Source organism: Lycium barbarum, chromosome 9 (genome assembly GCF_019175385.1).
Source record: "Lycium barbarum isolate Lr01 chromosome 9, ASM1917538v2, whole genome shotgun sequence".
Taxonomy (NCBI): domain Eukaryota; kingdom Viridiplantae; phylum Streptophyta; class Magnoliopsida; order Solanales; family Solanaceae; genus Lycium; species Lycium barbarum.
Genome location: NC_083345.1, coordinates 120,606,633 through 120,632,771, shown reverse-complemented (window position 1 = coordinate 120,632,771; position 26,139 = coordinate 120,606,633). Strand labels below are relative to the sequence as shown.

The following is a 26,139-nucleotide window of genomic DNA, read 5'->3' as shown; positions in this document are numbered from 1 at the left end:
AATCTCTAAAGTGGCGATTATTCTGATCCAAAATAACACTATCAATAATCAAACACGGTATCTCACAAGAGGATCCTTAAGAAGAATTCGTGATAGACTCTCCATGCATAATCCTCAAAAGAAAATGAATTGAACATTGGACTTTCCTCCAGTGCTATGGTGTTTGAATTCTCGTCGTCAAGGCCATCATCTTCTTCGTTGAGCACCGCGGTTTCATCAGTGTCACTCTCGGCAAGTGATGGCGATTTGGGAAGCAACGGAGAGACAGTGCTATCATGAGGAAGTGTAACTAACAATGTCAGTGATACACAGTGGGAGTTAGTACTACTGCTGGTACTGTTGACTTCCACTACATCACCACTAGTCGGTACTGGTCTTCCCCTCACTTTTTTCACCTTTCCATTACTCCATACCTGCCCATTGTCAGTTTTTTTTAATACCATTAACAGTTAAGCTAACTTGTAATAATATAAAACTTTCTATAATACTCTCAATTTGATAACACTTCAAATAGAGATTCTTTTATTGTAATTCATCTTTACTTGTACCAACATTGCTAATTTCGCCCATTTTTATTTGAGAGTTAAGTATTTTACGCAATGGTATCATTCACGCATTCGTGCGTGAAAGGCCAAATTTTTATTTTTGCAGTTTGGTCCTTCCACGCACTAAATTAGTGCGTGAAACCTAATTAGGTTTTTTTTTTGTTAGTTTGGTTCAATTTTTTTTATCCTACAAAAGTCGCGGATTCGTGCATTTACGGGTAATACTTTTTGACCGGTTAGGTATGGGGGGTTAAAAGCCCAAACGTATAGAGAGTCACCTTTCAAGAAACCTCATTCATAAAATGAAGAAAAAGAAAATTTATCTAATCTGTATTGTGTAAATGTGCATAAGTGCACAAGATTGAAAACATAACTGGGGATTGCAATTAAAATTTTAGTTGACCTGGCAATAGTTTTTGTCCAAAGGCTTGTAAAATAGGAAGTCGAAGATACTGACCTCCGTTCAACCCTATTGGAGGATAGAATTTGCTATGCACTGACCGTAATAAAAAAAATCATATTATCAGCTCATCTAAGAAATATTTACAGATAATGTTCGTAAATCATTGGAGATTAATAGCTTAAAAAATGGGATAAGCTACTTGCTATAACATGTTTATACACACTTATAGTGGCAAAATTATTTATAGTATATGAATTAAATGTACGGATGAGCTAGTATGCATCCAAATATCCAATGCAATGTTGGAATCTACATAGGAGATTAGGGACCATATTATAGATTACTGTATAGATCCCGTTGCACAAGGTCACAACCAAGGAAAACTGTGAATAGTATGGACCATGAATTGTTCTACCTATTTCAGCAAAGCAATTCAATAAAATATGTTCTTGTTATTAGGGTTGTTTTCGTAGGATGGGATGAGATTTTCTTGTGGCCCATTCATTGGCTGTGTTGACGTACTTTGCAAGCATCAAATTTATCTAACCAAGATAGCAACCCAAATAATGCACAGGTTTTACTTCATTCTTATCTAACAAGGGCAATTGTAAGACTCACACTTTCAAGATTGATAAAAGATGATAGATTTGTTGGTTGGTGAATGTTGTTGTTCGTACCTAACAAACCTAAGATATTGTATTTCCTCTAACAATGTGCACTGTACTGATCTTATTTTTTTGACTTGGGATCCCAACACCTATAAATGATCTGAGAATTTAATTATCTGTTTGCACTATGATATATAGAAGATCTATTATGCCGGTACACTATTTGCAGTATCTTTAGCTCATTACGCAATCTATAATGCTAAGCTAATGATGGCGCTGTTTGAATAAAAGTGTTTTCTCAATTACTCCTGAATTAACAAGTGTTAAGGTATGTAATTTCAGTTAAAGAGCCTGTTTGGATGGGCTTATGCCTATAAGTTGTTTGCAGCTTATAAGCTAAAAAAAATAAGTTAGGGTAGTCTAACTTATTTTTTTTGGCTTATAAGCTGTTTTCAGCTTATAAGCTGCTTTAGATAAGCTAAGTCAAATTGGCCCAATTATTTTTTTGAGTTTATTTAAAGCACAAAATGACTTTAAGCTGGCCAGCCAAACACTCAAAAAAACTGAAAACAACTTATAAGCAACTTATAAGCCAATTCAAACGGGCTCATAATAACTTCTTTGTAATTTCTATTTTAAGTCAGATAATATAGATTCAAAATATAAATGTCCGAGAAAGAAAGCAAGTGACGTCGTATCGACGGAACTGGGGATCATCCTTCAACGAAGAAATAGGGTGATGAAATTTTTTGAATTTCCTAACAATATATGTATTGTGTGTGCGCGATGTTAAAAATTAGCAAGCAAAGTCACAACAAGGAGTTGAATGCCTAGGGAGGACCTTTTCTTAATTGAAGTTTGCTTTTAACAGAATTTTCACACTATCATGAATATAAAATCTTGTCTCATAAGGTTGGAGCGAATTTTTATTAAGGCTTAATATATCGATATTCTCTTGTATTTGTCAGTAAATTTCATTAAACACTCGAAATATGACTTGTTTTAATTGAGCACGTGAACACATGATAAAGTGTTCATATTAGACGCTTTCGGTTCAGATTTTAAAAAACAATTTGCGCAGTTTCTCAAGTGTCTATTAGGTAGTTAAGTTAACAACATAAAATGTGTCATCTCCTTTAATTATACAAATCAGTCTCAATTGAAACATGTCTGAGGTTTTACGACTTATTTGGGTTAATGCGTATAATTAAAAGAGTGACATTTTCTTAAGTAGTTAACTTATGTACATAATGGGTACTTGAGAACACGCGTCAAAATTTATCTAAAACTTGAACCAAAAATATCTAATTGGAACACTCTACCAAATGTTCAGATAATCAATCGAAATAATTATTTAAATAAAATTTGGTCATAATTTTAATAGATTATCAATGTATTAAGCCATTTATTAACACGTATGCAAAATTGTTATATTCTGTAAGCAATTAAAGAGACTGTGTTTTTGTGTTTAAGAAATGAGGGCAACATATGGCCTAATGAAATGGGTCCCTACTACCGTCCTTGTAGTCTCAACAAAGAAAGTACTAGCCTTTATTTCTCTGTCTTGATCATATTCTTTAAGCATTTAGTATTCTTACCGTCTCACTCCGTGTAACTTTTATTTATTTAATCATTAACAGCTGTCTATATTCAATAATATTTTAATTAAAACTCTTCATTTTATTTTTAATGAGATGATATTTAATTACATAAATATTTATAACTTATTTTAAATTAAATCTCTCTTTCATTCTTAAATCCCGTATCAATCAAATACTATTATTCTCTCCGTTCACTTTTACTTATCCATTATACTATATATAAATTCACTTTTACTAGTCCATTTTAACATATATCAAGTAAAGACAATATTTTTTCCCTGTTTTACTTTTAACATTAACCATTAATTCCTCAAAGATATAATAAAATATGCAATTCATTCATTATTTTCTTAAAGTAAGTGTAAAGTTCATCATGGACGAGTAAAAGTGAACAGAGTACATAAATTGAAACGAAGGAACAATTAATATGTTTTGTCAATTTCTCTTTCTTGGTCTAGTCATACATTTAAGTAATGTCTTTTTTTCAAGAAGCCAAAATCCAATAATGATTGTACTGCTTGTTATTATTGACACCTGAAATAAATGTAGTCTCGCACATGGAGATGGCTTTAGCAGTCTTGAGAATTATTACGCAAAAGCTCTTCCTATCATCACCAGTTAAACAGCAATACACAAATGAGGAGGCCGGAGAATATGAAAAGCATGGAGCAATATTCTGAGAGATCCTTTGATTCCCTTAATGAATCAATTCATTCTCTCATGGGATTGAAAACACACCTAACTTGTAACTGGGTGGACTCTGTTGGTGGAATAATCAAGGCCCTCCAACCACAACCATCTGATAAAGAAGTAGAGCAACGACAACAACTACCAGATGACAATAATAATGAGGACTTTGATACTGCCATTTCAAAGATTAAAGGTAAATTATATTAATGGATGGATAGATCACGTTCATTCTGAATTCACTGATTTTCGATTTTGGTTTCGCCTCAATGTCTCATGTACATCACATCTTAGGTGAACTTGAAGTGTTAGATGCCTGCATTAAGAAACTAAACGTCCAGAGGAGGCACATTCTTAATGAGCTTCTGGACTTGAAAGGTTAGTCACTTTTTTATTCAGATATCAAATGCAGGATAACGTGACAAACTGTTTTTATTAGACACTAATGCTTCGTATCACAGTTTTAATGACAAAAGTTTAATGTATACTAAAGAAGAATGTAAACACTGTTAAATGTTAGACATTAGTGTTAACAAAACACTACTCCTTCAGGGAATATACGAGTTTTTTGTCGGATAAGACCTATTAGCATTGCCAGTCAAAAGTCAGTGAAAGCTTTGGGTTCAAATGAGGTGTTCATAAATTTGGCTGACAATAAGACCAAAAGTTATAGCTTTGACAAGGTTTTTCATCCTTCTTCCTCACAAGGTACTCTGTATCCTTCATCTAATTTATTTATTTTATTTTTAATTATATGGATTAAATTGTGACCTCTTTATTGATTCTTTACTTCGAACTTCTTAATTTACTAATTATCCTACTTTGAGTAATATAAATCATTTCTATGTTAAAATAACTTTTTTTTTTCCTTTTTGGAACATTCTCTACAGTAACAGGTATAATAAGAAAATCTTTCATCATTCCAAGAATCATTTAGTTCGAAACCTTCCGTTGGCTTAATTTTGTCTCTTGGGACAAACTGACACGTTCATTATCTACTTCTTGCCCGCACTTGCTCAGTTCCTCTGTGGCTACCTATTAAATCACAGCATCAGATTTGAATTCACATATTTTTGCAACCATCCGCTAATTAGCTATCCATATTACTCCGAAAAACTGTTTAGATATAGAATTGTTCAATTGAAATTCGAAAAGCTCCAAGAAGTTGTTTCACAATTTTTACTCCAAATCACTCACAGAAATTCAAAAATAACTCCAATCTGTATTCATGTCCAAACACAACTGTATTTTCAACTTGAAAACAAAAACTCTACTACTTTTTTCCAAATTTCACAATTCTTATGTTCAAATGCCCACTTACTCTTCCTTTAAAATAGTTACTCCCTCCGTTCATTTTTACTTATCCACTATAAATATTCATTGTTGCTGTTGATTCTCTACTGTACCAAAAATATTATTTTCCCTTTTGCTTGTCCACTTTAACATATCAAGAGAAAATCAAATTTTTTTCTTGTTTTACCCTTAATATTAACTACTCATTCCTTAAATCATTTCACGAGTCCATTGAGATTATATATCAATTAATATGATATTATAGTAAAATATACATTTCATTTATTATTTTATGAAGGGAGTACAAAGTCCATTATAGACAAGTAAAAGTGAACGGAGAGAGTATAAAATAAGGAATTCAATTAGAAATTTAGTAATTCTTGGAATATTGTTACGATCCAAAACCAAAGGCTATGGCTGACACCTGAAGCGCCACTGACCCCCGGCATACCCTAATCTCTAACATTACGTTCATATCGAATTAAAGCGGAAAATTAAAATTAAGTTAGCGGTAAGTCAATAATTCACAAAGGATGAACGGTCAAATTTGTCCTTGAACTAAGCGAATTAGAATAGATTTTCCTTCCATTAATAGTTGGAATTAAATACGCCCTCGCCGTTTCTAAGATAGGCTAAATGTGCCCTTATTTTCAAACGACTTAAGCTTAGCACCCGATGATACAAATGCCCCGCAATTAAGAATCAGTTTTTTAAGATAAAATGGTCAAAAGCACATATGAGGTATCACTTTTTTGCGAGTTTCCTACCTGAACTATTAAGTGTTTGCGTTTTCTATTTGAACTACCACAAAGTATTTATCAAAACACACCTCGACTAGTATCTGATGATGCGTGGTGTAATCTCCTTTTTTGCTTAAAAATGGTAACAAATGGCACTCCACGCAGATAAAGGAATTAATTGGAAAATTAAAACAAATAAGAGGTAATGGTTAAAAACACACTTTTTTTTGTGAGTTTCTAGTTGAACTATCAAGTATTTTATAGTTCAGGTAGGAAACACAAACGTTTGTTAGTTCAGGTAGGAAACTTGCAAAAAAAAAAGGGGGTAAATTAGAACCTTTCACATATTTTAAGGTAAGGCTGAGCATAAATACCGAAAACAGAAAAGCCGGACCGAACCGAACCGAATTTTAAGAAATCGAAACCGAAACCGAAACCGAAAAAATCGAACCGAACTAGTTGGGTTCGGTGTTTGGTATTCACTTTCAAAAAATCGAAACCGAAATAGCCGAACCGAACATTGATGAAACCGAACCGAAGAACCGAAATTTATACATTACCCAAAAAAATTAAAATAGTTCAGACCCATTAAGTTTAAGCTCCAAAAAAACCCAATTGTAATAAGCTCTCTTTTGCTTTTGTATCCCTAATTTTCCATTTCAGTTGAGAAAATCAAATATCCTTAACAAAGAAAAGTGATTAAGATGTGTCTTTAGGATTAATGTATGTCCTTTATGTGTTTTCTTAATTATTCTTCCTGTATGTACATAACACCTAGTAATCCTATATTATGGTTATGGTTTTTTGGTCTTGTGTATCCTGTTTGTTTGATTTTAATTTTAATTTGTTAGTTTTATGTTTTGTTGTTTTTGAGAATATGAATTAGTGTAAATGGAATCGTTTCTAATATCATATCAAAAAAATCAAATTGAAAAAATCGAAACCGAACCGAACCGAACTTCAAAAAACCCAAAACCGAAATAACCGAACTAGTTTGGTTCGGTGTCCACCTTCAAAAAACCAAAACCGAAATAACCAAACTGAACTTTGATAAAACCGAACCGACGAACTGAACGCCCACTCCTAGTTTAAGGGCAAATTTTACCCTTCTCCCATTCCTTTTTCTTATCCATTGAAACTGTTCCAGTAGAATCGTTTTATTCTTTTGGGGTAGGGAAGGTTTAGTGAGAATTGATCTTTAGTCCTGTTGGATTCAAAATAGTAGCTCTGTTACTGAGTTGTTACTCAATTCTTTGTGCAGAAAAAGAAAAAAAAAAAGAGAAAGAAATCCTTCTCAAAAAAAAAAAAAAAATTACCTTCTACATTTCATGAACCAATCCAGGACATATACGACGTGTCTTGTTTTCATCAATGCTGAATTCTCTCTTTTTTTTATTTTTTTCTCTTTTTAAAGAGTTGCAAATTACTTTGAAGAAATTGAAACTAACACAAAATCAACAATAATAAATTACTTCAATACCTTTTCTAGCTCAATATGCAAACCTGATTATTAATTTGCTACGGCAGGTGAGGTCTTTTCAGAAATAGAACCAATAATCAAGTCTGCTTTGGATGGCTATAACGCCTGCATATTTGCTTATGGGCAGACGGGCACAGGGAAAACATTCACAATGGTATATCCTCAACTACTTCCTATGTTTAGATTCACTTCCGTTTTAACATGCAAAGCAAAACATCTCAACCAGAAGTGTAAGCATCCTACCGTAAAATGATATACAATAATTATTGCCCGCTCATCGCCCAGTGTGCAGTTTACCTCTCTGTCGCTCAGAATCTTCAAAATGTCACTGGATGTGTGTTAGATTCTTCAAAAGTAGTGCATTTTTGGAGGATCCGACATGGGTGCGACAACATTCTGGAGAGTTCGAGCTACATAGATTTAGCTGCTAGAATTGTATAAAATGACCTCTCAGGATTATTCTACTTATAGCACTGAGTTAAATAAGAAAAGGTCAGAAAAATTAGCAGGCGATAGAAAGTCTACTATAAAATTTTGGAAAGCATACTTTTGCATTTCTAATTACAATATTTTTGGTAACTATACCTACCAGGAAGGCACAGAGGAGTTTCCAGGGGTTGTGCCTCGTGTGATTGAGGCGCTCTTTAAGCATGCAGCAGACAGTAACCCTGCATTCCTCTTCAGTTTCAGTATGATGGAGATATACATGGGATATTTAAAAGATCTCCTCATCCCACATAGTCAGACAACAAAGTCAATATTCCCTTTACCACCATGGTAAGTCACAGAACTAACCTGTTAATCTGTTGTGAGGTTGCACAGCTTGCATGGTTTGCTGACTGAACTGTCTACTTTGATGGATCTGGGCCTATTCAGCAAGTAATGATACAATAAAAACTCCAACATGATCTAGTTTATTTGTCGATAACTTGAATGAATGCACATGCATAGACATCTTAAGAACTGTTTCAGTTGCCTAATCTGCTAATATTAAACACGAAGATAAGCCATTCAGAATGGCAGGTTTCATAAATGTCAGTAAGGAAAAGTTCCAGACTCTTCTCATATATCAAACCTCAGATGATCAAACACTACTTCAATGATGATCGATCAGGTTAATTGATGATCAATACTGTAAATTGTTATTTTTCCTAACTGTTGTGTCTGGGCCAGCTTGCGCACACCTTGACTAATTTCATGAGGTACCTGCTATATCCAACCAACACAGATATCGGGTAACCCTGTTCACCAAGGCTGGATAGATGGGAAGAAATCACCTAATGTTTTGCCTTCGCTGGGCTTTGAACCAGAGACCTCATGGTTCTCAACTCACTTAATTATTCACTAGGCCACTAATCCTAGTGTTTACTGTTGACAGCAATAGCTAGCTGACACAAGTTCTTTAAGATAGCAAGTTCTTGCGTCAACTTGCTATTCCTGCCAAATGAACCTAGTCTACATGCAGTCTGCAGTCTGCATTATGATCAATAATTAATTCTCATCCACTGCCTACTTTCTGGAAGAAGTTAGCTGCTTTCTCAAATTAATCAATTTTTCTACATGCAGTCTTTCAATCCAAACGCATTCCAATGGAGAAATCACTATTGAAAACCTTGTGACCATACAAGTAAATGACTTGAACCAAGCCATGAGACTGTACAAGTTAGGACGTGGTTTCAGATCCACTGCTTCCACAAATTCCAACCGAACATCAAGCAGATCTCACTGGTAAATCAACTCACTTTGATACAAAATGTCAAGTAAAAAGGTATTTAAGTTTTATTAAGGCCAGCTAAATGACTATGATTAAAAATACAAACCTGATAAAGAGATGTCTATGTGGCTACCTAGAATTTGCTGCAGTATTTGGAGGATAACTCTGAATAATGTAGATCACAAATCTCAAAGGTGTCTAAACTCTAAATAGATTCCCTGTCTGCTCCATACAGCATGATTCGCATATCAATTTCCAGCTTTAGTGCTAGTGAACGGAGAAGGTTAACAAACAAACTTTGGATGATCGACCTTGGAGGAAGTGAACGTGTTCTAAAAACAAAAGCAGTGGGGAGAAGATTTGAAGAGGGAAAAGCAATTAATCTTTCACTTTCTGCCCTTGGAGATGTCATCCATGCCCTCCAAAGTAAAAAGCGCCACATTCCTTACAGGTAACTCAACAAACATAGAATTAGATACTCAAGGAATCAGCTGGATGAAAATCCAAGCTGACAGATTCTGACCACTCTAAAAAGTTGTATGCTTTCAGTAATTGCTGATGGTGACACATAATTATAGAAATTTCCCCATAAACTCAAAACTAATCCTGATCCTAGTGTTTACTGTTGACAGGAATAGCAGGCTGACGCAAGTTCTTAAAGATTCCCTAGGTAAGTATGCATCCTAGCTGTATGTTCATATGACAGACTGTTTAACCTATGCTAAGAGCCTATGTTATTCTGCATGTTAAATATCATCTGATCTGCAAGTTGGGATTAAAATGAAAATGAAATGGATGTACAGCATTGGTTTCTTCAAGTAACGGATTGTGATGGCTTAATATAACATTCTCGTTCAAGTTCTTCATTGACAAAAACAGAATACTTAAATTACATGGGCTCCACATCTGGTCATGCTAATAGTAGCAACTTAGGATGAAATAACCAAAACAAAAGGAAAGAAAACTTTGATGACAAACAGAGAGAGGCTAATAAGTAGATGCAAATGGACTTTCCCGCAAGTCCATCTGCAAAATTTCAGTTGTAGCTACTAAAAAGGCTGCATGATTTCTGTCAGTTAGGCTGTTAAAGCTAATGGGGGTAAAACTATTCTGTTAAGGTAATGTATAAATGCTAAAAGTCCAGTGATATACCTCGCTAATGTTCATAGGTAAAATGGAGATTTGGGTGATGAAGGAGGCATCAACTCAAACTACTGATTTTTTCTTTTGAGAAAGGTAACAATAACTCAAACTTTTGATCTATTGAGGGCTCATCACATTAGATGAATAAGAAATGGAACATGGATAGATTACAGTTATAGATCAAAATAAATAAATATATAAATAGATAAAACCGTTATGGTGATAAAGCATAGGGATATTGTGCACAGCTTAGCTATGGTCTATGAACTTTATCGAGTATGTCCTATGCTGAAGTGAAGGAACACGAAGAACTCAAATGAAGTGAGTTAGAATATGCTACTGGAGGAGCGGAAAATGTTAATAGACTTCATATTTAATTAAGCTGCTTAATGAATGTCAAACTGAAACAGGAGACCTGCTTTAGTAACCTATAGCATGAGTCATACGATGTCCTGCTTTCATGGACTGAAACAAGAACGACATCGTGTAGTCTCCTCTGAAGTAAAGCACATCGAAGATTCTGCAGGTGTTCACAATTAGACTTCTTGACAAGTCTAGAGTAACATAGGTAGTATCGGAGCGTTTAATCAATCTACAGGCCTTACTTCTGGACATTATTCTCCTAAATGATGTGAAAGAGAAGGAGATAACTAGAGTGCTGAGAATGAATTAGAAATGGACAAAGGAGAGAGGGATAACTGAACTTTCAGTGATTTGCAAGTTTGCCAGCTGTTTTAGATTTTTAGCAATCTTAAAGAATTCTACGCTGTGGATTAAAATTCCAGAGTTAAGCATCAGCTTGGAATGTGATACCATCCTTTACCATATAATCGATTCAATCAAAAAATCTGTAAACCGCATCTTTGCTGTCTAACCTTGCTGTAAAGTAGGATGGCGAAGAGCTAAGTGGAAAACTAAAAGGCAAGCCTTTACCCGGATGCTCAATGTTCAATCTTAGAGGACAAAGGGAGTGAAATGCTCGTACATACATATGTCTACGTATGTTCTTGTTAGTCTTCCTTTGCATATCAGAAGCAGCAACCCCTAGCATGAGCCTAAGAAGGAGAACTAGGGACAAGCACCAATGAGTGGATTAAAGTATCATTGAGAGATGTAGAGAAAATTATCAAAACGGTCCTTATGTATGAGGGTTGGATTGTTTTGGTCCTTGATATATCCCACTTGATTGAAATAGTCTTCGATGTCTGCAAAATGTGGATGGTTTTGTTCCTAAACCCTAAATTAACTATTCTCTGTTAAAAACACACGGCCCCTTCCTGATATCCTCTCTTCCCCTTGCTTGCCAGCCTCCCTCTCTGCTTCTTCACTGCATCTTCTTCCTCAATAACAGGAGCCCTATTTATCATGAAACAAAACTAAGGGAGGGTATAATCACAATAATATTGTACTCCTAGTTCACCCTATATATTGATGCTTATTCAAACTCACACATTAACTTCTGCAGCCTAAAAAATCATTTTTTTTTTCTTCTTTTCAAGTAACTTCTGGCCTCTGGATCAGGAGGGGGCCGTTAATTTTTAACAGAGAATTGTTAATTTTAGGGTTTTGGACCAAAACCATCCACATTTTGTATACATCAAGGACTATTTCAATCAAGTGGGATATATGAAGGACCAAAACAATCCAACCTCCATACATCAAGGACCATTTTGATCATTTTCTCAAGAGATGTATAACATGCGGAAACAAAACAATCTGATTTCTTTGATATTCCTGGTTGTTCTAGTAACTTGAACTGAATAAGTTCTTATAGGACTATTCTTGTTTCATACGCATTGGAACATTCAACAAATGTTTTCCATAACCATGCTTGTATGTCACATTCTCAGGGACATTTTCCATTTGGTCACCCAACATGCAAAATCTGGACCAGTAGAAAATCACATTTCTTCACTGCTTTTTAAGATATATTCACACCAATTATGTCAGAAAATTCATGTGTTCTCTTAATATCCAGGTGATGATTCCAAAACACTAATGCTTGTTCATGTCAGTCCCGACGAAGAAGATTTGTGTGAGACATTGTGTACATTAAATTTTGCAACACGAGTCAAACTGGTTCAATTCAGAAATGAAGAATCAACAGTAAGTCACTGAAACAATCAACTGAGCCTAGTCGTGGAATCTGTGCAACTTGATACATTATTACAACATATCTCTTTTCATTTCTTGTCATGTAACTGATTGGTTATGACTAGTTCAAAATGTTGTCCTGATTGTCCAAAAGTAATGGAAAATTCCAAGCGAGTGTACATCAGCTTCAACACAAAATACTTGCTGAAAGCACAACCACAAACAACCTTAGTAGGAGGAATGTGAGATCTTGGCCATTGATCAGCCATTATTAATGGCATCGATATAAATAAGATCTTTTGCTGATTTAAATTTCAACAATGGAAGTTGATAGACCAACATCTTCATAATCCATATTCTTACTATGATTCATTCGTTAGTGTCCACTTGTGATTTGACCTACGGCTGATTGTTGGATATATCACAGACAACTACTTGAATTTCATGTTGGGGTCCTACTCGAGTGGAGGATGTCCTTCCTCAAATAGTCTATCAATTCCTCCCTCATACTTTCCAGATTCTGGAGAGTCACTTTCTTATGATCAACAAACCCTTTATGCCCGAGTTCAGGGCATAGATTCTTTGAAAGTGAATCAAGCGTACCCCTTAACATATTCAACGAGTCGCGGAAACGGAATAGAACTCTCTTCCCTGATTTGACAGAGTACATTTGGCTCCACCTGATCTAATACTTAAACTGCTATGGAGGAGAGATGCTTATTTGCTCATTTTATGTGTTCAGTACACCCCCTTTTTTCTGGGCTGTTTCTTTTTCTAGACCCTAAGGCCTACAGACCTTTTAGGTAAGGTGAAATGAACAGGAATTTAACCGAACATAAGGCAACAGATGGTGTTAGGAGGTAATGTTAGTTGAAACGAGAGATACTTAGTTATAGTTGAACTGTAGGCGCTTTGAATTGTTATTATAACTTACAAGAAAGCAAAGTTGCAGTCTCACTACTAGCTTGAGCTTCTAGATCGGACGGACCTGCATGATTCAAAAGTGCTGCATAAACATAGAGGAAAAGGCATTAGACATGTATATTATCATAACAAGTTGAAGTTATTAAGACAGCCTTTTACGGAGAAAGAGGGAGAAAAAAGGGAATGAAAAGGAATAAAAGAAGCTAATCAGAATTCAGACAAAGGTGGAGATAATTAACAACTTTTTAATAAAGTTAGTGATTATATAACAACAATTCGGTTAAAGAAATTTTAATGTTTTTTATGTATGGCCATAATCTCAAAGCTTCAAGCAGGAAAGTAGAACAATATACAAACTCATGACAATGGCCAAGAGGAATATCCTGATATGCCTAATATAAAGGACTAACTCTTTATACATCCCATGGCATGATAAAGGCATAGCTCATTCGTCCAAAAATTAAGGATTTGGCTGTCGTACCTCGGAATTAAGATGCAAACACCTCCTGCTCTCCCATCAGTGATTCTCTATTTTTACAATAAACTGTGACATCTTGAATTGCAGGAAGTGAAGACAGAAAAGGAAATTGCAAAAAATAATCTGCTGCAGAAGATGAAGCAAATCGAGTACAACCGCAATGATGTCACACAAGAAATCAAGAAGTTGAATGAGAAACTAGGAAAGCTGACAGTAATATCACCTTCTTCAACTGAACTAGTGGATCTCTCAGATGTATGCATTGAAGGGTTAGGGTCTAACATGAGATTTAAAAAAAATAGTGTCACATCTACCCCATCAGCAGACTTTCCCAGATTTATGAGGCCTACTGTTTGTAGCGTAAGTAAATCAGGAAACGCTGGAGGAGAAATAAGAGCCTTAAAACGTAGAGCCTCGCTTCCTCCTAGAAAAGGAAAAGGATCCTCCCACTGTGCCCAGTCTGTGGCTTTTCCCATTGAAGGAACATCAGAATGTTATTCAGAGAGCAGTGTTTCCAGAACTAGCTGCCTTGTTGGTCCAACTATGAAATTCAGTGTCGATAATGAGACAGAATTCAGCGAAGACACATCTGACAGTGACATTAAGGTGGCAGTTTTTGCGAAACAAGATCTATCAGAAAGAGATTCAATGCATAAAAAGTCTAATTTGAGACTCAGCAAGAAGAACCATGCAAATACAACACAAAGAGTATCAACCCAAAACCACTCAAAGGTTGACAATTGGCTTCAACTGCACAAGTGCACATCAAATATAAACAGGTGCACTCATAAGAACAAAAGAATTCCGGCGATACCAGTTCCAGAGACGAAAGCAAAGGTCAGAGACAGAATTGTGCAGGATTTACATGATGAAAAGGTCTCAGGAAAGGGGTTGAGAAAAAGAAATGTGAACCATACAGAGGCAAAATCAGCTGATATGGAGAATCAGTTGAGCTCAGAGTTAGAAGCAGAAGTTAATGTGTCTCATGCAGTTTTGAAGCATTTTATCGATTATGAGAAGTCATATCCTGCGTGTCCAGCCTGCAATATTGCTAAAATAACCATAAATGGAACAAAAGGTCAAGTACTCGATTCAACAACTAAGGTCGGTGCATGCAGAAGTTTTAGTGGACATGCTGATTTGAATGATCTTAAACTGATTATGCCAGACGTTGCATATCAAGGAAGATATAATATCTCAGCAATTAAGGTCAACAGCCTTAACATAGGCCTGATAGAGAGTCCCTCTAGCTCAAAGAAGAAACCAGACTATGAAGAAATGCTTGAAATGGAAGAAAGTAACATAGAGAATATGCATGTCTCAGGATGCGTTATAGCAGGAATAAAGCCCTGCCAGTATGAGTTAACATCTCCTAGTGCTTTGTCCATTTGCAAGGCAAATCAAGTGGATTCGCACCTTCTTTCCAAATCACTAGATAATACCAGAACCGGAGGTAAGACTTTTGAGATCCCATCTTTACTTGTTCAACCAGTTAGTATAAGTCTTTTTGCAATAAACAAGAGAAATGAGACCATTTGCTTCTTTTGTTTTTATCTTCAGCATAAACTAAGATTATGTTCACTGTCTCATGAATTTCTTAAATTGCATCTTCAACAGGGTTCCTGAATCTTTTGAAACCAAAAGTACACATCTTATATAGCATTGTTCTTGTCGTATTGGGATTTGCAAGCCTAGGTCTTGGGCATGACTTCTTCTATGCTTTGACTCTCTAAACAACTTGCTTATCACATGCCAAAACATGATGCACATATGATGCACATTTGGAGTTTTCCTTTCGAAAACTAGGTACCACGTGATGATATAGTTTAATGAAGAGATAAAGAGAGTTGTTCTCGGCTGCTAGGCAACCGTGAGGTTAGAATCTCATTCCCAAGCTCAAATTGTTGATAATGCAGGAACTGCATATGGAAGGAAAGGCTCAATATGTGTTTATTTGTGGTGGTTCTTTTAAGTGCCATCTCATGATTCTCCAAATCAGGGTGAAAGGTCACTATATGTACATGTGTTAAATATTTGATGGAGTTCAACAATAAATTAAACTCTTTAGAACAAATTATTTGATGGAGTTCAACAGTAAATCAACTCTTTAGAATGTTAGAAGCTGTCCAAGACGCACTTTTGTATTTTGTTTTAGTATTCTTAAAGTATCACAAGATACTAAAAAGAAATTAAGGAAAATAAGTCCTAATTTGTCCCTCAACTATTTACTTTTGTTTAATTATACCTCCATTAGAAGTTGGCAACAAAAACCCCGCGCAGTTACCCAAATGTATCAGTATACACCCTTATTCTGTAAGGTCGCTCTTGCTGGCTAATATTATCAATGTTGGAGCTGCATAATTGCCAGGTGTGAGCACATGTGGGAAACATTACTCGTTGACCCTTACATGAAATTTGACCTAACTCTCGAAATAAAAGTCTACCCTGAGGTAGAACAAATCTTCTGTTAACCCTAAATTATGCATTCAACAAGAAGCTAAGTGCATCCAACTAGATAATCCAAACTAGAGTTTCATGAAACTAAGGTAAACTATAACATTGCAGTAGCAGTAGTTAAAATAAATCAGCAAGTTGTGTGTATTTAAAAGAAAATGCAAAAATTAAGCAAAATTAACAAGAATTGCAGATAAGAAAATATTGCCTGGGCCAAGAGACATCAAGGACTGCATTTGGTTTCTTCCAACTGAGTCACTGAGAAGTGTCAATGACTTGTTCCTGACCATACCCAAAAACAGAGAAGGTTGAAAATGGGCAGCTCACACCTATTTGGCTTCCACCTCCACTTAAAGTAGTCAGTATTGGGAATTTCAAGCTTCATACAATTTCGGTGAGCATGGATCATAAAACAGGTCATGTTGCCATAATGTGGAGCACCGCTATTAGGATCCCATTCTCCGGTAAAGATTTCACATGTCTCGCACTCTTTAATGAATAAATACATAGACAACCCTTAAAGTTGTCAATTCTTTTCATTTAGACACCTCAACTGAAGCGTTCACCTATTAGACACTTCAACACCAATGTGTGCCTGTTAAACACGGCATGCTGATGACACATGCTGTGTGTTTTACACCTCTCTTTAGCGCGCTAAATGACCTTCTAAATTCTGGTTTCACTTTTACTTGAAGTTGGAGGTTAATTCTGTTTTTCCAGCAGCAGATTCTCGTCGGAAATTCAATTTTCGGAAGCACCATAGACTGCTTCCAATTGATTAACTCCCAAGAAAGACGCCATTCTTATTGTTGGATCATAATTCGTTGACATAAAAACACTAGTACGCCATTCTTATTGTTGGATCATAATTCATTGACATAAAAACACTAGTACTGGTGTATTTCCCAAAGGAAAGCTCCATGTCAATGAAATACACTGCTAAAGCATGAATATTCTTGAGGTTCTTTGCGCTGTACTAGTGTATTTCCCAAAGGAAAGCTCCATTTCAGGGAGATGCTTCAATGGAAAATTGAAAGCGAAAGCAGAGATGGGAGAAAAGTAATTATTCACTCTCGAGAAACTTCTACAGGATTCCTTTTCATTTTCCATTTTTCCACTGTGTCTGCTGAAGTGGCTCTTAAATTACATGTGCCAGCCACTCACGTGTCAAGAGGACATGGACAATGGTGAAAACCAATGAGGATTCCATATTCTAAACTAGATTAATGAGGCAGATATGATACGAAAGGATAATGGCGGGAGTATTTTTGGTTTCCAACTTCTAACAGAGGACAAATTTAAGTGGAAATGGATAGTTAGGGACAAATTTGCTAATGGATAGTTAGGGAAAAATTTGAACTTTTGCTAGATTTCCCAAAAGAAAATGCAAGATAGTTTATAGATCATTTTAAGAAAAAATGATAACCAGAGCAGTAAGAGAAGGAAATGAAAAAAGGAAGCCCCATGAACAGCAGCTTCACGGGATTTAGAAGGAATATTAAGAGCACACAAAATGCATTTGGAAAGACTTCCTGCCACAGTAAACCAAGAAAATACAACCAGTTGAAACTTAATTTGAAAAACAAAATTAAAAGCTAATATGTAATCCTTTAAGCAAGAGTTGTCACTAACTTAGTGACTCTAGCTAACTTGGTCAATTAGGTACCAGTCATCAACAGAAGATTCGAAGTGGGGACCGGAACAGAAGAAGAAAGAGCATTGCTATAAATCACATTTGCATAATACATCCTGTTCTTTCTAATGTCAAGTGCTATGAAGAATCTTAAACTGTGTTCTTTTAAAGCCCTACTTACTTCGTATTTGGGTACACTTGTCCTTGAAACAATCAGTCAAGTTATGCAAAGTTCTACCCCTCTTCTTATAAGTGATCCCTTGAGGGTTATCAGCAGCAAGAAGCCCTTCATATCCCCAATCTTCATTCAGTACCGCCTTTGACACCCTGTTTAACTGTGACAGAACTCTGTATATACTCTCACACTCAGAATGTGATCTGTCGCCTGAATAGAAATAATAAACTCTGTTTTTCACCTTGATGAAGCTGCTGCCTGGCAACTTCTTGACTCCTGTGTCCCTCATGATCTTTCTCGCTACACTAGCTTCACTCCACCTACCAAGAGCAGCATATGTATTGGACACAAGAGAATAATTCCCACTATTATGCGGTTCGACTTCAGCTAGATGCCGCAGAGCTTGCTCCCCAAGTTCAACATGACCTTGCTTCCTCGCTGCAGCAAGAATTGATCCCCAAATCGCTGCATTTGCTTCAAACGGCATCATTTTAACCACATTTACAGCCTCATCAAGGTAACCAGCACGCCCTAAAAGATCAACCATGCAACCATAGTGTCTGATGTCAGGACTAATACCATGTTTCTCTTCCATTGTCTTAAAATACAATCTTCCCTCATCCACAAGTCCTGCATGGCTACACGCAGATAATACCGCTATCAACGTAACACTATTCGGCCTAATCCCAACCATTTCCATTCGCGAAAACATGTTAAGTGTTTCTCTTCCATATCCGTTAACAGCCAACGCAGAAATCACTGTCGACCAAGTAACAACACTCCTCGTTTCCATGCTCTCGAACAACTCAACCGCCTTCTTTACATTCCCCGATTTTGCATACACATCAATAAGTGTATTATTAAGAGACACAGTTCTGCGTAACCTGTGTTTTATAACATAACTATGTATCCATTCACCCAATTCAACCTCACCCAAGTGAGCACAAGCCGAAAGCACAGCTAACATCGTTACTTCATCAGGCTTCGCGCCAACTTCCATCATTTTCCGAAAAACACCAATTGCTTGAGAAAACTGATTCCCCTGAGCGTACCCCGCAATCATAGTAGTCCAAGAAACCACATTCTTCTCACCCATATCATCAAACAAGTACTTCGCGGTATCCATATCACGAGCCTTAACATAACCCGCAATCACAGCATTCCACAAGCCCACATTTCTGTCAGGCATTTTATCGAACACCTCGCGTGCATCAGATACGCACCCAAAAGAAGAATACGCCCGTACAACAGAAGTTGCTACATGTACATCATTGTTCAATCCAGTTAAAATAGCTTCACAATGAATTTTCCTAACGGTGATAAGACAAGTTACTGCATTTAACACAAAAGGGATAGAGTAAGTATCATGATATAAGCCAATAGCTCTAGCTTGTCTATAAAGGAAAATAGCATCCTTAAATAAATGCTCTTGTTTAGAGAAAATACTGATCATAGTATTGTAAAGATATATGTTTGGATTGGGGTTTGAAGTGAAAATTGAATATGCATAGTTGACAAAGCCAAGGGTGGAACATGTGTGGAAAAATTGGCTGAGAATGAAGTTCTCTTGATCTAAAGCACGATGTATCATAAAGCCATGTGTTTGATAAATGTGATTTTTGTGGGAACATTTTTTAAGCAAAGCTAAAAATGAGTCTTCTAGTTGAAAACTGGAGTTGTGATAGTTGTAATGGGAGTTATTGGAATTGGGTTTTACTACAGCATGAACAAGTTTAGAAAATGGCCGCAACATTTGCTTGTTTGGCGCTTGCATCCATTTCTTACAACTTTATTATGCCAAAAGTTAATTCTTATTAAGTAAATGGTGTTTTAGAATTTTTTTTTTTTTTCAAAATAAGTGATCTTTGTGATTTCGTGATAAAATTGATCTTATTTTTTCAAAATAATTTTATAAGAGTGAACACTTCTTAAGGGGTGTACATAAGCTTAAAAATTCACTTATTATGAAACAGAGGGAGTATTATGTCTGTCCCGATTTATGTGGCACCGTTCGTATTTCGAGATTCAAATAAGTTTTCTAGATTCAAACAAGTCTATCTTAATTTTTTCGTATATCTTTTAAATATTTTGAATTGTCAATTATTCTGACTTAGAGTGCTTTTTACATAGTTTCCAAATATGTAAATTTTATTTTAAAAAACTTAAAGATCCTATGACCGAATTGATTGTTAAAATTAAACTGTTTGACTCTCAAAATTCGAAATGTAGTACATAAATTGAAGCAGATGAAGTTATGAAAGCCAAAACAGCCACATTAATTTGTGAAGGGAAATTCTTGTGAATTGTTTAGGGGGCTGAATGGAAGTATCCCCTATATTGGGGGCAGTCACCGAACGGTGTGTCCCCTATCCCCTTATTGGCGCTTCCGAATTAAGTCAATATTAAATTTAGGGTGCGTTTTTTGTTAGGATGTTTTCTAATTTTTTCATGTGCGGTTGGTTGAAATGTTCTGAAAAATACTTTTTTTAGGCTTAAAAATCAGAGAAATTACTTTTTTAACAAGAGTAAGGAAAACAAATTTTATATTTGGCATTCCATAGTAATTGCTTTTTCTTCATCCCAACATTCCACCCCCACCATAATAGCAGTCATGGAAGCATAACTTCATGATGTGGTATGGATTAGCACTGTCACGACCCGGCTAGGGGCCGCGATGGGTACCCGGGACTAACCACTGAGCACCGCTCGTACTATTACTTTTTAGACTCATTCCACAACCATTTATCAATTTCATGCTTATTTTACAAAAGAAACTGCTTTCCATTTCAGAACATCATGCTTTTATACAACATCATATATCGATATATTTACACAAAAACCGCGTCGTGAAACCACATGACCCACATTAAGTATCTACGAGCCTCTAAGAGATGACATTTACAATTGTGCACAAAATAATCATCATAGACACCTCCGGGACAATGGAGTGCCTTCAGTCAGCTAGCGGCCTCTAAGGATCCGGAGCAAGGTCTCCTCCCTGTCTACCTGTGGGCATGAACACAGCGTCCAAAGAAAAAGTACGTCAGTACGAATATTGTACTGAGTATGTAAGGTAGGAATGAAATAAACAAACATAATGGAAAGATCATGCGTCATGAGACAAGGACATAATCCACACAAGTGTCATAGGCAAATGTAATACTTACTTATATCACATTTTATACTAACATAGTATACATGTTATCTCATCCCATACATCATCGCGTACATCATCATATACATCATCACATCATAATCGGTATCGTCACCCGCGTCCGGGTAATCCACCTATGCCGCCCACTAGTGGTGATCATGCCCGGCCCTCTAGTCTCGGTGTGACATCGCAGCCCGCATTAGCGGTGACATGCCCGGCCATATAGGCGCGGTGGAATCATACGCAGCCCGCCATCGCGGTGACATGCCCGGCCAAATAGGCGCGGTGGAATTGTATCATCACAGAATCAATCATAACATAGCACTATTTCACATCGTCATCATATTACAACTAGCATTGTTAATCATCCTTTAGACATCTCATACATTAGCATTAAGAACATACATTAAGCCTTAAGGGCAACCACACTATGTCGGGGTGACGTAAGGTCGTGAACCCCTGAGTGTATTATGGACCTTTATGAGTATCATGCCTCGCCTTGAAGGAAGTAAAACATAAGGCGAGTGTTAACAATAAGGACATCATTAACATTGTAGGAACATCGTAGGAACATCGTGTCACAATTTCTCGAACCTCTATACTCTAGCTCATTATCATCGTTATCATGCTCATAGGTGATTCTATATATGGAAGGACTCATGAGCTTCATCTTGTAGAAGAATTGTGGAAAACTTGAAAGATTCGTGTCTTTGAAAGAAGAGTTAAGCCTCACATACCTTTCTCATTTAAGCAATCTAGCGTTCGCTTATTTTTCTTCAATGCCGCGTCTCTACCTTCAAAAGAGGATTCGTACTAACATTATTCAATCAACCATAAGAATGCACTACTAATTCTAGAGAAAATTGGGCAGCACTTCCTTTTTTTATACTACTTTTCCCGTATTTCATATCAACTCCCAAACATCTACAACACAACTCACAATATCACAAACAACAATCATCATTTATATACTTTAGGCAAAATCCACCATTTCTCTCCAATTTCTTCACATTTATGGTTATAGGCTCGCTATCGTATTTTCTCACGTATCACACTTGTCTCATCGTCTACATATCATTTATAACATATTCATACTCACAACACCCTAACATTTATGATTCAATTCAACTACTATTCAAACATGACACTATTCACTTTTGAATGACCCATTTGCTATGCCTCTCTACAAGTCGGGTACCTAAACCTTCCAATACCTTAAACAACATGCAATGGTCATGAAACTTACCTTGGATGATGGTTGAACAAGCCTTAAGTGGAGTTTCCCTTCTAGCACCAAAACCCTATTTTCTCTCTTTTGGTTTTCCTTGAGGAAGATGAACTTTACTTGGGTTTCATACACTTTGATTCATGGATTTTGTGTCATTGATCATGGATTTTCCTTGAATTTTTCTTGTGGATGAATGTTAGAGAGAGTTATAGGGGTTTCCTTGGCCAAAAATGATGAAAAAAATGTGATTTTTGGTCGAGTTGGGTATATTTAAAGTGGTCCAGAAAGTTCTGGACCGACACAACATGCGACACGCTTTGCGAGACGCAAAGCATGCTCTGCGAGCCGCATGTTGTGTCGCAAAGCCTGCCAGCTGACCAACCCTCACTGGCACACTTTGCAGTTGAACTGCGTAGCCGCATGTCTGGTTTGCTAGCCGCATGTTGCGCCGCAAAGTGCGCCAAAATGTGATATTTCGCCCCCAAGCTGTCTGTCGTAGAATGGCCATAACCTTTGATCCCGATATGCTGTGAGGGCCCACGACCTATGGTTGGAAAGCTCTTTCTATTATCTACAACTTTCGTTATATGGTGGTTTTCCAAATTCCAACTTTATAATAGCGTTTTGGCCCCTCCAACCCAGATCATCCGAAATGTTTCCTTAACTCGCCCTTTTGGATGGCTTATGCCCATGTTTGGCTTATGGGTCCTTCTTGAAACTTACTTGACACTTCATTACCAATATAAGGGATATTATAATTCTCCTCCAAAATGTCTTTAAGACATCATTAATTCGATACGCGTAATTCTTGCCCTTCGTCAGTCAATTCACTGTGCATGAACGATTTTTTTTTCTGGGGTGTAACGAGCACACACAACATAGAGTTTATACAAGTGGACATCAGGGCTTTTGGGCGCTACAAAAGTCCAATGTGCTACTCACATGCAATCACGGGCTTCTGTTTCAGGCGACCAGACTGGCAAATCTAATTAAGGCCATTGTGGTCATTTATGTAATGCTCCTTATAGTTTCTATAAATAGTTAGTGTAGGATTTATTTCCACAAGTGGGTTTTGATGAATTAATGATAAAACTCTTGAGAGATTATTAGAATGAATTCCTTTGTTGGTTGAGACCAGTGGCGGAGCCAGGATTTTCATCCAGGGGATTCAAAAATTCTAAAAGGTAAATACACGAAGAAGTCAGGGGGTTCAACATCTACTATATATACATAACAAAATAATTTTAACTTTGAAAATACACTGTAATTTTTCGCCGAGGGGGTTTGGAACCCCCTGGAGCCAATGTGGCTTCGCCCCTGGTTGAGACTTTGTTAAGGTGGCTTGCAAGGTAAAAAGTGTCTAGTTTTGACGGAAGAGCTCGGGCCAAGTATAATTGATGTTAGGCCTAAAATGCATTTATTTAGCTATTGTTGCCTCACATTTTAGTATTTTTAATTATTTTTTGAGTATAAATTATATTACTTTGTGCTTAATACTATATTTTTACTATGTAGTAATAAAGCGGTGTGAAAATAATGAGATTTGGAGCAAACTGGAATAAATCGGAAAGTTGCACAAAAATGGGACAAAGCTTACGTTGAATTGAAATTGCAAAATAAAAATGAAGACAAAATAAAGCACTAAGGGGACATCATGATCATGCAATGATTGAAGAGTTAAATGAAGAAAAGGAGAATGCAATGGAATTTTGAGGAGGAAATAGTACCTGGCAGCGAAAAATGGTCCCTGGAATTTCCTCTTGGGGTGCCGCCCCAGGCGTTGCCCAAGGCGGTGCGCCAGACTTATTTTCGGGTATTTTTCTTCTGCAATTTGAATTTAGTTTTTTAAAGCTCAGACCTTTTGATACCCTATAAATACATATTCTACACAATTTTTACATAACTTGGGATAACTTGAAACCCTTAGTTCAAAACTTTAGACTTAGAGAGAGCTTGGAGCTGCCGCGGAGGTCGTAGTTACAGGGTTTTACTTTCTCTTCTCTGTCATACTTATTTTTACGTTTTTATTTGGATGATTTGTTGTTTTTCCTCTTTGTCTATATGGAGCTAAACTCTTTAATTTTAGGGTTTTGACACAAACATAAAAATTGGCTTTTGATTGTCGTTTCTATCTATTATATTTCCATATTTTTGGGTTGCTTATTTACTCTTGTGCTTAATTGTTTAATTACTTGATCACTAATTGAACACTATCTGTGGTGCGTGAATTGGACTTGAGAAAGAAAATTCGCGTACGTAATAAGAATAAATAGAGTTTGTTCGACATTATTGTTTCGCTATTGAGGAAAGAGATATACCCTTTAGCCCTACTTAGTTGAATACGGAAAAATAAATGCGTTCTTGTTACCTCTGAAGACCATAGAGATATAGGCGTTATAGTACCATCTACATGCTTGTGAGTAGTTCGAGAGAATATTATAAAGTTACAATTAACCCGTCAGTTAGTAACCCATAGGTAGAAATATTTGAAGACTCAACTGGAATGTTAGTGGTCATAGCCTTAGATCTATCTCTTCTCCGATAAAAATCTGCACTTTCTTGGTTGAAGTTCATTACTTGTTTTATTTTATTTTATTTTTAGTTAGTTAATAATTATATCTTGAGATTTTATTTCTTGTTTAGATAAATAGCATCAGTTTAATTTAGTAAATAGTTAATCATAAGTCCCTGTGAGTTGTCATCACATTCATCTTATAAAGGTATCGTAACTTTTCATTAATGCATACATTGAAGTTTAAAGACAATTTATGAAAAACCATATCGTATTCGTAGCATGAATTTCGTATAAGTATCGTATGATAGTCTTTATAATCTTTAGGCTTAAGCTCATCATTACCATTATTGTTTCTATAACATATCTCTTACCTTTATCTCACATGGAACCCCTTATGAACATAGGCTCGTAACTCTTCAGAACATTGGTCATAGGACATGTATTTGAGCTTATAGACAATCTATAACAATGTCGGGGTGACATAAGGTCGAGAGCCCCCGATTCCATTATGGAGCATTCATAAACATTATGCCTCACCTTGAAGGAATTATCATATAAGGTAAGTGTAGTCAATGAACAACATCAATAGATCGTAATATGGATCATTAGCCTTGTAGGACCATAATATTGTAGGCCTTAGAATCTTTAGACTTAGACTCATCATCATCGTTATCGCATTCGTAACATACCTCTTATCTTATTCCATATGGCTATTCATGAACATAGGCTCTTAGTTTTCCGGAATGTAAGAAAGTCATGGAGAGGTAAGGAAATAATATTATAGGAATCATGTAGGCATCATTAGCTTCGTAGGAATATCATATCATGAGCTTTATGACTTCTAGACTTAGATTCACCATTGGTGTTGTCATGCTTGTAACGTATCTCTTTTCTTTATCTCATATGAAGTTCCTTATACTCATAGATTCATAGTTCCCAATATGTAGGAAGATCATGGAAAGATAGGATTCACACCATAAGAGTCATGCCTTAGAAAGAAAGGACTAGCCCTACATACCTTTGTCGTTTAATTAATGTATCGCTTGCTTGTTCTCCTTTGATGCTCACGTTTCTACCTTCAAGAGAAGTCGCATGAATGTTAGCCAATCGATTACTTAAATGTGCTTACTATTTCTAGGAAAATTTGGACAGCATTCCCTTTTTTTATACGACTTTTCCCATATTCTATATCAACTCCCAAACATTCATAACGACATTCACAATATAATAGACAACAATCATCATTCATCTACATTATCCGTAATTCACA

At 36.2% G+C, this 26,139-nt stretch overlaps 2 protein-coding genes across 4 annotated transcripts; one reads left to right on the top strand and one right to left on the bottom strand.

Annotated features, from left to right (window-relative positions):
* Positions 1 to 1,679: 1,679 nt before the first annotated feature.
* On the top strand, positions 1,680 to 16,458 carry LOC132609709 (kinesin-like protein KIN-14B). Its single transcript, XM_060323820.1, has 12 exons — positions 1,680 to 1,884; positions 3,707 to 4,040; positions 4,139 to 4,222; positions 4,397 to 4,552; positions 7,405 to 7,511; positions 7,950 to 8,134; positions 8,924 to 9,085; positions 9,307 to 9,522; positions 9,704 to 9,741; positions 12,193 to 12,320; positions 13,798 to 15,163; positions 15,328 to 16,458. The coding sequence occupies exons 2-12, from the start codon at positions 3,794 to 3,796 to the stop codon at positions 15,441 to 15,443; spliced, it is 2,805 nt and encodes a 934-aa protein (XP_060179803.1). The 5' UTR covers positions 1,680 to 1,884; positions 3,707 to 3,793; the 3' UTR covers positions 15,444 to 16,458.
* LOC132609710 (pentatricopeptide repeat-containing protein At5g56310-like) lies at positions 7,393 to 19,910 on the bottom strand. 3 transcript variants are annotated; one of them, XM_060323823.1, is made up of 5 exons: positions 17,979 to 19,910; positions 13,243 to 13,314; positions 8,153 to 8,225; positions 7,947 to 8,025; positions 7,393 to 7,784 (listed from the first exon to the last, which is right to left on the bottom strand). In XM_060323823.1, exons 1-3 carry the CDS (start codon positions 19,744 to 19,746, stop codon positions 8,206 to 8,208), a joined length of 1,860 nt encoding a protein of 619 aa, XP_060179806.1. In that variant the 5' UTR covers positions 19,747 to 19,910; the 3' UTR covers positions 7,393 to 7,784; positions 7,947 to 8,025; positions 8,153 to 8,205. The 3 variants fall into 3 exon arrangements, with proteins under 3 accessions (XP_060179806.1, XP_060179805.1, XP_060179804.1); XM_060323822.1 differs by having other exon boundaries at positions 7,393 to 7,781; XM_060323821.1 differs by having other exon boundaries at positions 7,393 to 7,753.
* Positions 19,911 to 26,139: the final 6,229 nt, after the last annotated feature.